The sequence below is a fragment of the Colossoma macropomum genome, unplaced genomic scaffold (assembly GCF_904425465.1).
Source record: "Colossoma macropomum unplaced genomic scaffold, Colossoma_macropomum, whole genome shotgun sequence".
Lineage (NCBI taxonomy): Eukaryota > Metazoa > Chordata > Actinopteri > Characiformes > Serrasalmidae > Colossoma > Colossoma macropomum.
In genome coordinates, this window is record NW_023494785.1 from 42,750,486 (window position 1) to 42,768,558 (window position 18,073).

An 18,073-nucleotide genomic window follows, 5' to 3' on the forward strand; every position below is an offset into this window, starting at 1 on the left:
TTGTGCTGGTAGCACTTGTGACTGGGCGAGAGTTAGTTGGCGAGTGGAACCGCAAATGGCTAAATTGTGGAGAAAATTGGGCAAAAGTAGCAAAAAACAAATAGTATTATTATAGTTTTATACAAGAGGGAAGTCCAACGACACAGTTTGATCGTTCAGAAGTGTTCTACCTGCGCTGTTAGCACACTTTTTCGCAGTAACTATCATTCTGCTGAGCACTGGTTGCTAAGTAATGACTCACTTTGTGTGGTAGCTAATTATCACTGCGTTTCTACTTGTCTTTAGCACATACAAACACAGAAAATAGACACACTGGATAACTTCTATACGACAATATTTGACCTACAGCCCATTTGCCCAGACTCTGAAGAAGAGTGACAGACGGTCTACCTCAAATTGCGAACATGTCGTTAATCCTAATTGAGCTTTTTTGCTTGACAGCTGTGAACAAACTAGAATTCGGCAAAGAAGATGGGCTGTGAAATGCTTTACATACTGACTGGAACAAAACAACATTAAGGTTAACCTGACAATTAATGAAAAACTGAGATGAATTCGATATTGTGACAGTTTTATGGATCCATACTGCAAAAAGGCAGAAAGAAATGAACATTAAAGCACATTTCATGCAAAATCCAGGTGTTCTTCGCTTTACTTTCTTTATTTTGCCGAACTGTTATATGAAATCAAAAGACTTTTCATGTTATCGCAAATAATATACTTTCCCTCATGAGCTATTGCTTAAGTACACCACGATGTGTCATTAAAATCGGTACCGTCTGATCCCTAGAAGGGATGAAGACAGAGTTTTCACTTAACTTTATTGCACCAGTTCGCAAAATGTATCACCTTAATAATTACTCCTGCGCAGGACTGAGAAAGATAGAGAAAAAAATGAAAAATGAGAGCGAAAGAGAGAGAGATAGTGAGATAGAGAGAGATATAGTCTAATCAGTCTGACGGTGTAGGAGGTAGGTAAAAGAAGAGAATAATGAGATGAAGAAGGAAAGCGAGAAGCAGAAAGCACGCATAAGCATCGCCCTGTGCTTTACTGAACCTTCAGAAGACTGTAATGAGACAGTAGTCAGTGCTGCTTTACACACACACACACACACACACACACACACACACACACACACACACATACAGGAATGCACACAAACGCAGGGCCAGTATGAGTGCAGTGAGGCAGTATCCATATGAGACACATTAATACCTCCAGCGCTCCATGAGATTGACAGGCTACATGATGAGCGAGTGTGGGCAGAGATGGCCATAAGGCAAACACATAAAAATGAGGGGGAGAACGAGGGAGCGAGAGTGACAGATCGATGGAAAAACAGCAGCGGTGAATGTAGCCCCCGGACCCCTGCAGCCCCGCCTGGGCCTAACCTGGCAAAGACAGTGAGAAACACAGACAGAATGGAAGGGAAATGAAAGAATGTGACAAATGGTGTTACAAAAGAAATCTTCTTCTAGCTCTGGCCCAAGATGGCGGACGAGAGGACACGCTAAAAGAAAACCCTCAAAGCGGAGCCATCGGAACTGTTCCGGGGTCCCTCAACTTGACCTTGTAGAAAAGCTTCTGCAAAGCACCACCATTAAGGGACAGACACTGTATGTTCAAAGGTATCTAGACACCAGTTCGCCCAGTATTTCATCCAAAATCAAGGGGGTTAATAGTGAATTTATTCTCCTGTGCTGCAGTAACAGCCTCTAGTCTTCTAGGAAGGATTTACGCTAGCTGTTGGAACACTGAGGATTTCCATTTAGCCATGAGAGCGTCAGTGAGGTCAGTACTAGCCAACTATGTGTGGAGCTCCAGTACATCTCATAGGTATTCCATGGAGCTTCATCCCCTCATCTCATCCCAAAGGTGGTATATGTTTCAAGATTTAAGGCCTGAGATTCAATATTTATTGCCAAGCCAAAGCAACTGATTGGAATTTGGCTTATTGGGCTTATACATACAAGAGAATATGTATGTCAATAGGGAACAAAACCAGATGACTGACAGGAAAGCCGATGACGATGCTGCAAAGGCAATAATCTCTGTGATGACTGACAGAGAACTAGAATGACTGTAAACAGCTTGCTAAATAATAATAAATAATGTCTGTGTGCAGTATTTTATTCTCTTTTACTGTTAAAGCAATGGATTATTATGAGGCCCTGAAAGGCCATAAGGCTATGATACAGTAAATTTTCCACTGTCTCTGCTGAGGTTTTACCACAGGCATCTTTAGCTTTATTTCACAGCTCCTCAGCTATAACAATGGAAAATACCTTATTTTTTTCATACGTAAAGCATGTGGACGTAGCTTTGGGGGTAAGTCCTTTACTTGCACAAGTGTAGCAGTCTAGAGTTTCTCCAGCAGGGGGAGCTACTAGCATGTGAAAACTTTTATGAACCCACACCAGCAGGAGCTCATGAATGATATTAAAAAACGAAAATTAGAGAATGTTAAAATAAGTAGTGGTATTACTTTATTTAATTTTCATAGCATTTTCATTATTTGATTCTCATTAAATCAGTCAATGTTAAAAGTATATCAGGTAAAGCTAGAAAGTAGTTCTAAGCTTCAGCGGACCTTGTGTATGGGTGGTTACGTGGTCTGGGAGGTGGGTGGGGTATATAGTCCCGATTTAACAAGACAATTATGTGTTAGATATCGCCCAGACCTACCCCACACTCACGCTTCACACTCAAGTGACCCAATCCGATTTTTGTGTTTTCATAGATAATACAGCACCATAATTTAAATAACATCCGCAAGTGTGCTAATTAACACTACTTAATAATTGTGACATTCTGAACTGATACGTTTTGCTATTTGGCATTCATTTTATATTTTGTTTAATATTGACTTAAGATCAAATTTAGCAGCCCTGATCATTTGACTGAATTATTTGACTACTTCAACTGGTAACTACCAGTTTAACTACCAGTTGCTATGTGCACAGAGGTATATACTCTTCACATGTATCTTATTTTAAACTCAGATGATCTTGTTCCATTAAACATCATAACTCCAACTCATTCCATGTCAACTAATTTTTACTGAATGTTTACAACATATTTGAGACGTTCTTTCAGCAAATTCAGAAAATTCCCCACAAAAATTAAGTGCACAGACTCATGGCAAAACAGCATCGGTGAATGAGAGACCCTAAAATAATTCAATGCATCCAGAATTCCAGAAGCCCATTAAAGCCCCTTTAAAAGAACCATTTTAAGAGTGCACAAGTACAGTGAACTTTGGCCAACTTTATATTTCCCTTTAGCTTTCAACCTCATGCTTAGTCTTTGGCTAAAGGTGACCCAGACCTACAGCCATCAGTGGAACAACACAGTGTCCAATAGCATGGATTCCTCCAAAACTCTACAAGCCCATTAGGACCCTTTAAAGAACCCTTGAGAATGAATTCACCCAGACATGTGTCTCACTCTCTTTGATACACTCTCTTATATAAAGAATTCAGACAGAACTTTCTAGTTCAAGGGTCTAGTTCAGTTTCGTCATGGCCATGGGTCCATCTGACAACATACAGGGCCAGATTAAAGGGGAATTCCACAGATTTCTCAATATTTCCGCATGATTAAATGGTTAAGATGTAAACAGAGTCCTTCAGAATGGTTTGATGTGAAATGCCCCGTTTTAGAAAAACTTAGTCAGAATTGTTTACAGTGGTGGTGGAACCAGAAGTCCACCTCTAAAAGCTCCCTCATAGAAAGTTATTATATGAAATGATTATGAATACACTGCCTGAGACATTGTTTATGATCGTTTTGAGAGGGTTTACTGAAAGTGTATACTAACCCTCTGTGGTCTAAAAGCCTCACAATTTTGGTATATCTTCTTAAATTCTCAAGTCTCTTAATATAACATGATACCCATATTTTTCATATCACAATGCTCCGTTATCTTCATGACTACTTTTTAAAACCACTGCAGCAATTTCAGCAGCTGTAAACTCTCTACACACCATTTCACACGTGCCTCTGATGTGGACTGAATGAAGAATGAAGGGTTTCCGGCATGATGGTCAGTCCTTAGTGATTTCCTGAGTGTCCATTGGTCAGTTTCACACAGAATGTAGACAGACACACCAATCCACCAGTTCCACACGGTGAGAGGCGGATGACGTGTATCTCAGCCCCTCTTCATAGGCTCATAACTCCAGATGTGAGTCACGTGCGATCTTGTGTTGTGATGGAATGGAAAGGGCGACTCTACCGATTCAGGAAAAGTTTGAATTGTATTTCTGCACTGGATCATCACAAAGACAGAGAAACATGTATAGAAACTTCAAATTTGATGTGCAGGCACATTTGTACAACCAAAAGGGTTAAAACTCATTCATGATAGTGGCAGAATGAGAAGCAAAATAGTAATAATTCAATTTTTGTCATAATCATCACCATTCCATATTAAAGCTCAGAAGACTTGTGTAGGTTCACTGGTGGTTTTGGACAGTAGATAAAATGTCTATGTTTGTGTTGTAGCCATGGCGACCCCTGGTTCCTATCACCACCACCGTAAAGAATTCTGAACCATTTCACACCAAACCACTCTGAATGACTTCGTTTACGTCTCACAGACTGAACTGTGAAGAAATTTTGGTAGCACCCCCATTAACCTTTCATAGATATCGGGCGCTCCACAAACGGGTGGGCGGAGCATCTGAGGCTGAAACTAATATGGCCTTGACAAGGTGGATGAGGGAGAGTGGCATAACAGCAGGTTTGCTACTGACGTGGCATTGAGAGGTCGTCGGCAGGGCACAGAATCCCTAATGCAAGTTCCGGAGGCGGGGTCAGCCAATTCCACGATGACGAAGGGCCGCTCCTCCAGGGTCACCACCCTCAGGTGCTGAGCATCATCAGGTGGCTGTAGGAAGGGGCCGTAACGAGACCAAGCGGGGTATCGCAGGCGGAGCACTCCGTTCTCCCACCATCCTACCTGAGACCACACACAAACACACACAGGGCACACGGTAAGGTTAAGCGATGGGGGTGGTTATTCAAATGTATGCCTATCCAATCGCATCTTAGTATTTGTTTATTTAATCCAGCATTCAAATGAGATATATAGCTTGGAATAAAACATGAAAATATTGTAAAGGTGTTTGTGTAGAACTGCAGAGCCTGTGGCAAAACAAGCAGTAGATATTGTGTCTCACGCTAAGCTAAGCAGAAATGCATACAGAAATCAGGGATGTGCCGATTCAGTTATTTTGCTCCCTGATCTGAGAACTTTAATGCTTCTAAGTTCTACTATAAGACTACTAGAAGATCTCCCTGCAGAACTAATTAGCTTTATTTAAGGGCCTTTGAATGACTGTTCCCCGAAATCCAGAAACCCAGATGAAAACCCTGTCTAAAAGCAAATTTACATCTAAGAAAAGCACAATCTTTCATCAACAGAAGTGGACCACTGAATTTGGATGTACACGTTCTACTTGGAACACCATCAAAGGCCTCAGCTGACAGTTTCTTCTAAATGCTCTACAGCCCAAATCAGTGCAACAATGCAATAATGGAACATCTGAGTATTTTAACGTTGAGTATCAGCCGATACTGATCAGATACGATCCGACCTTTGTGTTTTTCATAGATAACTCTGCCACATTATTTAAATAACATACGCTAGTGTGCTAATTAATACTACAGTATAATTACTTCATTCATTGATATTGCATAGTGGTATATACTCTGCACATGTATCTTACATTTTGCTGTGAAATACTCATGTGAAATAATTATTTTCAGTACACTATGGTTGTATGTTCCTCTTTTGTCTGTTATGAACACACCGTAAATGCTAATTTAAAACGAGAAGCAGCACAGCCAGTGAAGCAGAAGGTTTCATCCATAGTTTTGTTTTCAACCGGTAGTGACTTGTGAGTGAAAAACGTGGTGGGTGTTTATTTTGTACATGTGTCTGGTGGCATGCTGCTCACAATAAGTGTCAAACGTAGACTTGAAGCGTAACAGCACATGCTCAAATTTTACATGCCAGTGTTTAGAAGCAACAGGAATCAAACACAATAAAACATTAGCATTGCAGATAACAGATAGCATTTACACAGTAAAACAGCTCCAAATTGCAAACATTTAGATCTCTCTGTCCTTCATTTTTCTTGTATTTCTGTTTTCCCCTGAGGTCCACTTTTTATATGTGTTATTTTATGTACCAGAAACTGTAACTCATTTCTACATGACAATTTTCCAACCTAAATATATGTATGTAAATAATCTCTCTTCTGATTAGCTTTATTGTGCATCGCTCAAAAAGCAGTTTGGACTGTCACACTCCTTGTAGCATCAGAGTGAATGGGCAGGGCTAAAATACTGTAGGCTGTTATTTTTATGAAGATATTTTATGCGTAGAGTAGTTTGGAACCGGGTACTGGATCACAGCATACCAGCATCTCTAGTAAAGCTGATTTAGTGGGACAATTACTGTTATAACTGTAGGCTGTTATGTTACATTTTATGAGTTTATTGAAAGGGAATACTCATAATGCTCACCACGGATTCTGTGTGGCCAGAACAACCCAAAAAATCACATTTTATGTGCGTTACTGTCCCAAATGCTACAAACTATATATGAGGTTTCTGTCACTGTTTATCGATGATGTGTTAAAGCAGTAATCTGGCCTTCAGTTTTGAGCATTTTGCTATCTCCTCATTCAGAGAGATGGGAGTCTGGTCTTGTATGGCTGGAAATGATCGCCTGGCGGCGTTGAAAAGATGGCCGCCGACTGAACAGACTTTCTTATAAGGCCTCTGGTTTGATCCACCACCCTTCTGGTTGATCGCTCACCTCTCCTACCAACTGAACTGAATTGTGCTTAACATAACTGTTAAATGAAATATTAAAACATGCTTGGACTGGCTCAGATCCTGATCCTTTGTCCTAACATAAATGTTTCAAACAAAAAGATGATAAATTTGTACAGTGCCAAGTTTTATATAAGTGAACATTCTGTAGGTCAGCTGGTAGTATGTTAAATCACACATACCTAAAACACAAGGACAAATCACAAAATCAACCCAATCATCAGGTATGTATCATGTCTTGTTAGCAGAGGCAACAGACCGCTGAATCTTTTTTATTCACAGCAGTATGCAATACTCTTGCTCCAATATTCAGTCACTATTCCTTCCTTACCCGTAACACTATGCCATTTTGTTGTACGATATTCAAACACTACTCCTTTAAAAATGTGAATAGTTAAAAAGGCTAAAATGCCGTCCCTAGTAAGGTCAAGCATTACATAGACAAAGTTAGTACCCTGACCCTTGGGTCAAGTGAAGGCTGCACCCATGAGAATATTCATCTGCGTCCACTTACAAGTACCTCCTCAATAAAAATGTATGTGCTTTTTTATTTTCGGTGAGGGAAAAAAGGTCCGCCTTGGACTAGAACGCTTTCATGCATTCACTCTCACTCTATTAACAATGAATCTCCTACACATGGAAGTCAGAGGTTAACCCCGGCCCATTAAATCTCATTTTAAAAAGGCTCGTTTTGGGGTGTCATTGAGGCAGGCACTTGGAGGGGAATGGGTCTGCTCTATGCCGGTGATCCTGTAGAGCGTGCGGAGGCAATAAAAAACAAGTGCCTCCTCAGTGCCTCTCCGCAGTCTCTCACTAGTCAGACAGTTGGGCCTTTATCGCTGGGCCTTTTCTCCGAAGAGGGAGCAGAGGCTTTCTGCCTGTAGAGAGGAGGAGAAACTCTTTTGCTAAGTGCTGGCCCATAGAGGAAAAGGTCACACAGACACTTGAGGGCTTGATTTACTAAGAGCGCTATTAAGGCCAGCTCATTTGCTTGTGCGGACGGTCGAAAACTAGCAAAACAGCGCTCTCAATTCGTCTTCGCCATGCTGGCGATCTGGCAACAATGACTGTGGATTACAGTGGCCAGAAAAAGACGCTCATTTGTATATGCAACCACTCACCTTTAAGCTTGATTTATTCATTCCCAATCGACAGAGTCTCAGAGGTCCACACAGACAAAGTGATGATAATTTACGCAAGAAAAACAGCCGGATTGGGCTGTCCAGCTTCAACGCAGCCCATCCCACGAGACATTCAGTACAGCTCAGATATATTTTACTCATTATGCACAGTCCATTTATAATTAGATAATAATTAGCCTTTTGTGTTTGCATAGCAAACAACTGCACTGATTTTTGTCACTTCTCCATACAGAACCATAAGGGCCTACAAGATCTCCCTGCAGAACTAATTAGCTTTATTTAAGGGCCTTTGAATGGCTGTTCCCCGAAATCCAGAGATCCGAACAAAAAAAAAGCAAATTTACATGTAAGAAAGGCAGAATCTTTCATCAAGAGAAGTGGACCACCGAATTAGGACGTACACATTCTAGATGGAAAAACACCATCAAAGGCCTCAGCTGACAGTTTCTATTAAATGCTCCACGACCCAAATGAGCGAAACAATGCAGTAATGGAATATTTTTTCAGCAATGAGACAAACAGCTGAAGAAATGAAAATCTTACAAGAAGACCGCCTTCAAATGTCAGCTCCGCCGATTAGGCATGAAAACCATTAGCCAGGTAACGAGTGGGCTAACACGATGAGATAACACCAACAGGAGCTGCGTGGCCCTTCAAACTGTCAGCTTGTGAATGCTGGAGCGCTACGAGGCTGTGTGTTTCCTCATTACTCCAGGCCTTGTGCGCCCGCCGCCGCATCTCCAGATCCGCAGCCGTCATACCGCTCAGATTTGCTGATGACACCACAGTGGTGGGTCTTATCAGTGACGGCGACAGAGCTGCGCGCGGAAAGCGGTGGTGTATCACCTTGCATCAGGGTGTGCAATCCTTCAGTAAATCACACTCGCCGAAAAATGGGTCAAACTGGCTGTCACTAGGAAGCTGGAGTTTTAGGGCTGAATGTGGAGAAGCGTTTGGGCCCGACAGCTCCGTACCCCATGAATGCTGGGTAGAAATCACTGAACAAAAAACAGCTTTACCACCTTACCTTTCCATTCTAGTCTGGCTATACTCACACATGACATGCTGTCCTTTTAGCTCACACTCATCATATTCTTTTCCAAACCATAGAAAAATTTTCCATGCTGTTTTAATCTAAAAGAGTTTAAAGTTGTACATTGTTCAATTTTCATTACACAGACTATACAGTCCAAATACAGAAACCATTAGGACTGGGTGATCAATAAAATTTTATTTTCAATTATGATTTTGGCTTCCGACGATTATAAAAAACAGGATAATAGAGATAAAATAATGATTGTGTCACATTCTGTTTCGTACTGATAGTCTTGTTTTGTCCTGTGTTATAAATCCAGTGCACCCCTTTCCTTTACAGTGAATCGCCTTCGCCCCTCCCTAAAAGCCCAAATTTGTGCAATTTATTTTACATACATACATACATCATCTAACCCGCTTATCCTTCTGGGTCGCGGAGGGGTGCTGGAGCCTATCCCAGCTGTCATTGGGCGGAAGGCAGGATACACCCTGGACAGGTCGCCAGTCCATCACAGTAATTTATTTTGGTCTAATTTATTTTTATTTGTTATTTTTATGTATGTTTATGTAGTTTCTGTAGGTTGTGGAAGTGCACTACAAGATAGTTGATCTTATTTGTTTTGATCTTATTTGCTTTTTTTTATTATTTATTCATTTTTATTTATTTAAATGTATATCTATTACTCATTTAATTAAATGAACTTGTTTTTCACTTAAATTATATTTAAAGTCCAAGGAAACCCAAAAGTTCAATAAATGCATGATGTTTCCAACAATGAGTAATCATGTTAAATAATCATGATCTCAATACTGACCAAAAATAATTGTGATAATGATTTTTGCCTTAAAAAAATCATAGCAGCCCTAGATACTATGCTACAAAACAGTCTTGAATTGTATTTTTGAATTCACTGTGTTTGTGATGTCACGAGAATCAACTTCTACACATAAAGTACTATTTGTCCTACAGCAAGTTAGCCCCGCCCACTCACACTGAAGTTATAAAGGAGAGTTTCAGTCTGAAATGCCTGTTCAAAAACCTACCAGTGTTATGAATTACATGTCACTTTTCAGACATCAAACTACATGGCTTCAGGTCTCAGAACAAACACTGTAACGTCTCAGCTCTGATACAATTCGTAGATTTTTAATTGGGCCTAAAATGTTCTGTCCGACCCGACACGCAGCACTGCATTTGGAGTCTGAAACTGACCCAAACTCAACCCGACCCAAACCACATCCATCAGTTTCAAACCTGACCTGAACCAGCCTTTGACCACCCAAAGCACCAAATAAAATCTGACAGGATATTGCTCTGGCTACTGTGTAATAACAATAATATCATTATATCACCGATAATTAAAATATAAAACAATACATAATGATATGCTAATAAAATGAAAAAAAAATCAGCTGTCCAAAATTAAGTTTAAACCAGGGATTAATGAATCTAATCATCAAGGAATTCTTTTGAACAACATCCTAAAGTCTGGATAAGCTTTCCACACTGCACTGTTCTCACGCTGTGAGGTGCTGATGTAGCAGGATGTTAGCGTTCACCTGTTTAAATGAGCAGTCGGGTCCCACCGGGTCCAGACAAATCTTTCAAGCTCTAACAGTTGGACATCATTCAAAACTGCCTCGGACCAAAAGGCACCGGGGACATCCCACACACACACCACTGCCTCAGACAAAACGCTAAAGTCTGAGTGACAACTGCAATTCTATCTTTCTTACTACTTTTATTACAGTTTGTGGCCAAACTAAATATGACAGTACACTACAACCACAACTTTTACTGAACTTGTGGTATTATGATGTTCCTCTATTTGACCTCCATGGATCTGTCACATAATTACTGGAAGAAAAAGTACATAAACACTTGGCAAAAATAAAAATAGTAGAACAAAGTTAAAAATATAGCCCCTCCAGGTCCTCCAAAATGAAACACACAGCGTTGCTATTATTGTACTGCTCATCTGACGTTATTAGCAGCAGCTCATTAAGCAAGAATGATATGAGTGTCTATCAAGTGTCAAATGCTACAACAGCCAAATTATGCAGACATTACAGCAATGTCATGCTACTGGAAGAAGAGAAATGCATGCTTTGATGTTGAATGCTGGACCTGGGGGGGTCTGGAGTGCCCTAATTAACCTTTTGGACCCCCTAATTGTCTCAAAATCAAAATAAACGTATGACGTTATACTGTCCATTAGAGAACAATAGATGCTCTAATAACAAATTCAGGGAAATGTCATTGTTCGGGCTGCTCCAAGCACAATCAGCTAACTACAGTTGAAGCAAGTTGAAGTCTGCCTCAGGGTGGCGCTGTATCAAACTGGATCATCAAGTTGGTCCTTTATAGCCTATCAGCTTTACAATATGCTGTAGCAAATCTGTAAATCTGAAAACCAATTTCCCAAGAGATGGAAAAAGCAAATTGCTACTCATTTCTCAAATCAAAGAGAAAAAAGAGGAGATGTGTAAGATCTCAGTTAATGAGTGAAAGAGTGCATTACCAAGCTAGAAAAGAGTATTTCCAAGAATTGGAAATTCTGGTCCCACTGAGACTATGGCAAGTGAGTTAGCAGCCAGCCAACATGGGACCCCTTGAATACCAGGGGGTATTCTGCACACTGGTTCTCACCAACTGTGAACGGAACATGGGTTTTACTTGGAAGTGGACTGACACACACAATTTTTGAGTACCATTTGTTTAGTGTGCACCCAAGTACTGGTGGAGTGTTCACACCTGTCAAAACAGACCAAGCAAAACGCTGCTGTCGAAACATAACCTTGTATATTAATTTTTGTCATTTTTCAGTTTTTGACATAATTTTAAAATGCTGTCGCCCTTTACATTGTGTGCTAGTTCATGATGAACGAAGCAAAAGAAATGACCAAAATTACTGGTACCATTGACTTACATTAAAAGTAAAGTATGTTTTTTCCTTCTACTGTAAAGTTACCATTTTTGGAGATACGAGGTTTTGTTCAGACAGCAGAGAAAAGAAAAACGTTTGGTTGGTCTGCACCAAATAATGTAGGTGTGTCAGTTTCATGTTCACCATATATATATTGTATCGACCTATTTAATATCAGAATTTTCAGCTGTTAAACCCCTTAAATAGACAAGGCCCAACGGCGGACTAATAGTTTTATTGCACACTTCTATAACCTAAGAATAGCTCAGCCAGTTTGTACTGAAGTCTCGTAGTTACTGATTAATAACCCTTAGTATGTAATAAGCCTGAGACTTTAAGGGGTTAAACTGCTAACAGTATCTGTGACAAAATTCTCAAATTGTTCAGGCCTGTATATTCATTTCAAATCTAAGCATTTTGTGAAGAGCGTGTATTTTGCATCTCTTTAGGGAACACAATGAGAGTAGCCGAGCGGGCCGACTTCCCTGGCCTTTGGTTATGTCCCTGACACATTCATACACGGCCACAGCTATCAGTAGAGCTGCAGCTCTCTGCTCAATCCCCACGGAGCCATTCAGCAGCCACAGACACTGAAAAGCTTCTCTGCTGTATTACATATCCCTCGCTGAGACGTGTGCGGAGTACACAGGTGTGCTTACGTTTGTGTGTGTGTGTAATTGGTCGGCAGCAGACTAGTGGCTGGTTCGACTACGGAGCAGGAGCGCATAATTGAAAGGGAAATAGTAGCAGTCAGCATGTTGCTTCCTATAGGCAAGGGCTGCTTAGCCCACCTAAATCCACTCTGTAGCCTTAGATATGTACTGTGGAATGTACTGTTGACAGGTGGAGCCAGGCATCAACACCCTCCCCCCTCAAAACCACCATCAACTAGTACAGCGGTCAGCAACATGCGGCTCTTTTACTGTCCTGTTGTGGCTCCACAGCAGAATCAGATTTGTAGGTAAAAATAAAATAATCCTCCTTCACAGTAAAATAAAGCTCTGCTGATCGTTCAACACAGTTTAACAATAAATGGTCTTAAACTCTGGAGTTAATGTAGAACTGCTAATTCACCCTTTAACCCTGAAGATCAGCGCACACTGCTGGTCACCATAGCAACACAGACAACAATCTCACCTAACTAGTAGCTAACAAAAAGGCAAAGAGAGAGATTTAAGATGGACACTGATAATTTGGATTTGAATGGACTTCTTTGCATTTATAATCACTCCAGCTGGTTTCCTGATACGTTTAATCTGCAGCGAGAAACTGTCAAACACTAAAAAGTTGCGAAGATGAAGTCAGCATTTCGTTTGCCAGCTTCTCATTCTGATTGTCTTGTTCCACCTTAACTGGTACAGCAGTTACATTCTGGCACCTCAGGCACCATTTAAGGCGGAACGGGAAAATTAGAACAAGAAGCTGGCGAATGAGAAGCGACTTCAGCCTCATAAAAAGCCTAAAGCAGAGCAAAGTAAGTCTGTGTTTGCGTTTACATTGTATTTTTTAGCCTATACTAGTACATTAGCACATTCTGAGATATATTTACAGCCAAGATGGTAAAATGGATTTTGTTAGGCTCTGTCTAACATTTGGGTTGCCGACCCCTGAACTAGTACACAATGCTGACTTGAACTTATATACAGTATAAAATAAATTGCCGCTCAGTGCTGGCTGTCAGAGTCACTTTGATTCGAAGATATCAGCTATCATTTTCTTCATAGCACTAACTTACTGTAGCCTTTATTGCTATCCAGATCACACAGAATGCGTTTAATCTGCTCCCAGAATTCTTTGATACTTCATCACTGCTTGCAGAGAGTGTTCTGACTGCTTGATTTCAAATCAGAGCAGAATTAAATAAATTATTTCAAAGAAGCAAATATCAGTAAAGCATATGCTTAGTGTACTGACTGTGATACGCGTAGACCCAGCAGTCTTGTAAGTGACATTATGTTCTAATATATTTCAAGGGTTTTTTACCATGTTGATTGTGCTACATATCAGAGAGGGGAGTGGAGTCAGTGACTCGGACTTAAATCCGCAACTCAGACTCGAATCGCATGTTGACTGATTCGCGATTTGACTCAAACTCGCCCTTATATAAGTCGCAACTCAACTAAGACCTGAGACTTATGACATTTCAGCCTGGGAAATAAACACAAAGAAAACTGAACAAATTACAAGCACCAACATTAATGAAGTAAATGAATAAAACCTTCAGTTTCTAGTCTTGCATTAGTTTTGCTACAGTCATGGGCAGTCAGTACTGCAATGCCATTGTCTCACAGCTCACACCAGCGCCAAGTTTGATGCGGCTTCAAATAATGAGACTTTCATTACAGTAAAACCTTCAGTCTGGTGGACAGAATGAGCTACATAAAGTTAATGTGCTTAAAGGAAAGAGGCAAAACAACTTGAAATGCCTAGCATCTAATCTGGATAGCAAGTATTATAAGCTGAAGTTGTCGAAGATGTTGGAGTCGACAGTTGGAGAGAGAATCGAGTAGTGCACAAGGGGCGAAGACTCAGATTTTTGGCCTCCCAATCACATTTCAGACCAGCTGAAGTTTATCCAACTTTTCGACATGACTCTGAGTGAAATCTGGTCAACGGTTCAACCTGAACAGACTCCTGAAACAGCCAATGAAAACTGAAAGCACACAAGAAGAAAATACAGCAGTAAACAAAACAATGGCTAAAAGTGACTCATGTGTGGAGCGAAGCTTTTTAATGAGTTTAAGGCACAATCGAGTTTATGTACATTTAAAACTCCAAAAATACTACACTGATCACATTTTAAATCCATGAGCCTCACTTAAACATGTTTACCTGCTGCTTCTTTACTGTGTAGCGCAAACAGAAGAAAAACAGCAGCAGCGAGTCGCCACACATTTGCTTATTTGCGTCTCCTAGGAACAGGAGAACGCAAGAGTTCTCTCAGGTTCAGTGAGCTTTGTTCGGTTGAGCAACAGCTTAAAAGTTGAGGAGTATGTGAACCCTAATCGTTTAGTCTGTGATCCCCAATATTTCAGTCACCCAAAAACCAGTCGTATAGTGTGAGACGTACAGTCTTTTTAGAATCTGTTACGATTTTTAAAGTTGTTTAGTGAACCCAAGGCTTTAGCTACTGCACTAGCTAGCTAGCATATGTGCAATATAAGCTACAGACCAACTATCTGTTTCAAGTTGTTTTGCCTCTTTCCTTTAAACACCACATTTATCGCATGTAGCACTTCAGTTCTGTTGTTTAGACCGAAAGTTGTTCTATAATAAAAGGCTCGTTATTTGAAGCTGTGTTAAATGTGATAAGATTTTATTCAGGGTTTACTAAAATGTGATTCCTGCAGCTAATAACGAAACTAAACTAAAATTCTCTATTAAAGACTCAAGACTCAAACCACATTCACAACCAAGAGACTCAACTCAGACTTGCGTGAATTGACGTTATCGACTCTGCTTCAGGTATATCAGCAGGCCTGCGAGTTATGTTAAGCCTTTCTATTTTCATTCAACAGAATGGGGAGCAATATGAATTCATACAGAGAATATACAGACGGGTGACAAATTACACCACAAGCCACCACAACAGCTTCAGTGTGCCTTGGCATAAATTCTTCAAGTCTCTGGAAATGTACTGGAGGAATGTAAGGTCAGAAACATACTCAACGGAAGTATGTGAGCGTGAATGACAACACCTGGCTAATACATTTCAAATGCACAGCACTTCTGTCCAAACTCAACGTGTGCTCTTATGTTACTGTGGCAGTTAAAACACTCAGTACTCAAGCGGCCGGTAGAGGACAAATCAGAGCAGGATCTACTGTCATTCTTACAGCCACAATTAGTGTTGCACCAATACGGTATCAGTGCCGATGCTGGCATTGGCGATGGGGCAAACCGATACCTATGACCGACACCAGGAAGCGAATTGTGATGCGCATGCACGTGTCAAAATACTCATGGCAAAATCTGTAACGGCAGTGCTTCGTTGGAAAAACACACTAACAGGACTTTCTGTAATCACTCACCTGCCGCTGTGCAGTCACTTACAATCTGAGTTAATGTTAGTCCAGACTGTTATTGAGGAAGTGGAAGAAACCACTGGACTCGCAGCATAATTAAGCCTTTAGCCTTGATTTAGCCTTTAGCACAGCAGCGCACTAGCTGGGCTGGTGCGTCCTGTGCACCCCGCGTCAGTCAGCTGTATTAGTCAGCATTGGGGTCTCGTAGTCCTAATGTTTAACCAAGTCGGAAAAAACACTTAAAGTTGCTACTGACAGCATAAACGAGATATTTACTTAATTCTGAGTCTGACACTCAGAGATGCAGCGCAAAACAGGACGCATGTATGACAAGACTGGTCAGGTTTGGCTGTTGCTATAGAGCCCCTTGCAGCTTGCATTTGTATTACACTATGATTTTTTTAACACAACAATGCACAAAACCATGTCTGTGTAGCTTGAAGCATCTGCATTCATGTTATATGATGCAGTACACCTGTCTGGAAGAGCCCTTGCTATGTATCTTCACTTATTTTTTTTGTTCAATTTGTCACACATCTGTACGTGTGGGATAAGTCTGGATGATAGGTTAGTTAAAAGTTCATGGCCCAAAAGTGACAAAAGTGGCCCCACAGCCAACCATATCACTACGGCACAGAACAAAAAGTATCAATATCTCCCAGCAAGTGGCTCTCCTGTCTGTTTACTCAACTGCCTGCTTGTCACCTTCACATCTCGGTGCTCCCTCCTGTCATCAACCTGTCTCCCTGGGTCATTTCGACTGTCCGTTTGTCTGCCTGTCTCTCCCTCGTTCACCTACCCACTCAAGTGGTTAACTCAGAATCAGCTTCCTCCTGGACTGCTGAAAGCAGTGAGCTCTAACAGGCGAGGCGATCTGGAGTTTTGCAAGCTTGTCTACGAATGTGACAGACAGCCACATCTGAAAAATCCAGCGCAGGAACAGATCCAGACACATGTCCAAACAGGTGACAACAGCTAGCCTAGTATTAAGGATCTGGGAACAAAACACACATTTTCTTTCTTTTTCTTTTTCTTTCTTTTAAGATATGCATGACTTCTCATGAAGTAGAACAGCAAGGCAAGGTGAGACATTTTATCCTAGAAACTGCTGCTTGCAGGGAAATACACTACTGCTCCAATGTTCACGTCTTATTAATAAATATGACTTTGTATGCAATAATAACTTACACAATGTAGTTTTAAAGAAATAAACTAGGCACTAAAACATAAAACAAATATAAACCAGACAAAATAAACTGTAATTATCTATGTACGTATGCATAAGTCTGAACTTATCTAAAAAAAAAAAATCAAAAACTTCAGTGTTGCATTTCATATATCTGTAAAAATAAACATAAAATATAAAATGTGCCATAACTTATGCACAGGTCACATTTTATGTTTTTCCAATATGTTAAATGCAGAGAACAATCAGTTATTGTGCAGTAAAATCTGCAGAAAAAATTACATGCAACATAGTAACATCTCAGAGCATTAATACAGAATTCAGCTGATACGTTCACTCATAAATGTGTGTTCCTCTAGTATTTCACAAAGGCTTTGAATTGGGCTCAGCCAATCAGATTCCAGGTGCCATATTACAGAAACCTCCTAATTTTTTGTCTTAAGATCTGATTAATTGCATCTTAAAACTCAATCAAGGTTGAAAATCAACGGACATGTCCATTAACAAGCAACAGACAACACGCACACAGCTGAAACTCGTAATCAAAATAACGTTAAAAATGTTACAGCTACCGTTACTGATGTAAAAAGATCAAACAAAACGAAAAGTGTGATAAACTGTAAAGCCCATTTCACACCAGATGCAACGCAGCGCACGTGTTAATCCGGAACCACTCTGCAATGCTTGTTAGTTTACACTGGACGGAAGCAAGAGTGGTTTCTGAACTGGTTCTTTTTCTTTAGTTTCAACAGATTAGATGTCTGAAAAAATATATATCGTGTATCATGATATTATATTTTTGCCATATTGCCCACCTTTATTCTACAGCTTTCTCAGTCACTTTAAAATCATCTACAGCTCTGAACCTGCTTTCCCAAAAGCTTTGTAGTATTAGGACCATCCTAACTGAT

General features: G+C 40.4%; 1 protein-coding gene across 1 annotated transcript in view; it reads right to left on the bottom strand.

Annotated features, from left to right (window-relative positions):
- The window catches only part of LOC118814685 (glutamate receptor ionotropic, NMDA 2D), a 97,325-nt gene that overhangs the window by 34,582 nt on the left and 44,670 nt on the right, over window positions 1-18,073 (bottom strand). The window contains 1 exon segment of the mRNA XM_036580408.1: window positions 4,759-4,964. Coding sequence (XP_036436301.1) covers window positions 4,759-4,964 — 206 coding nt within the window.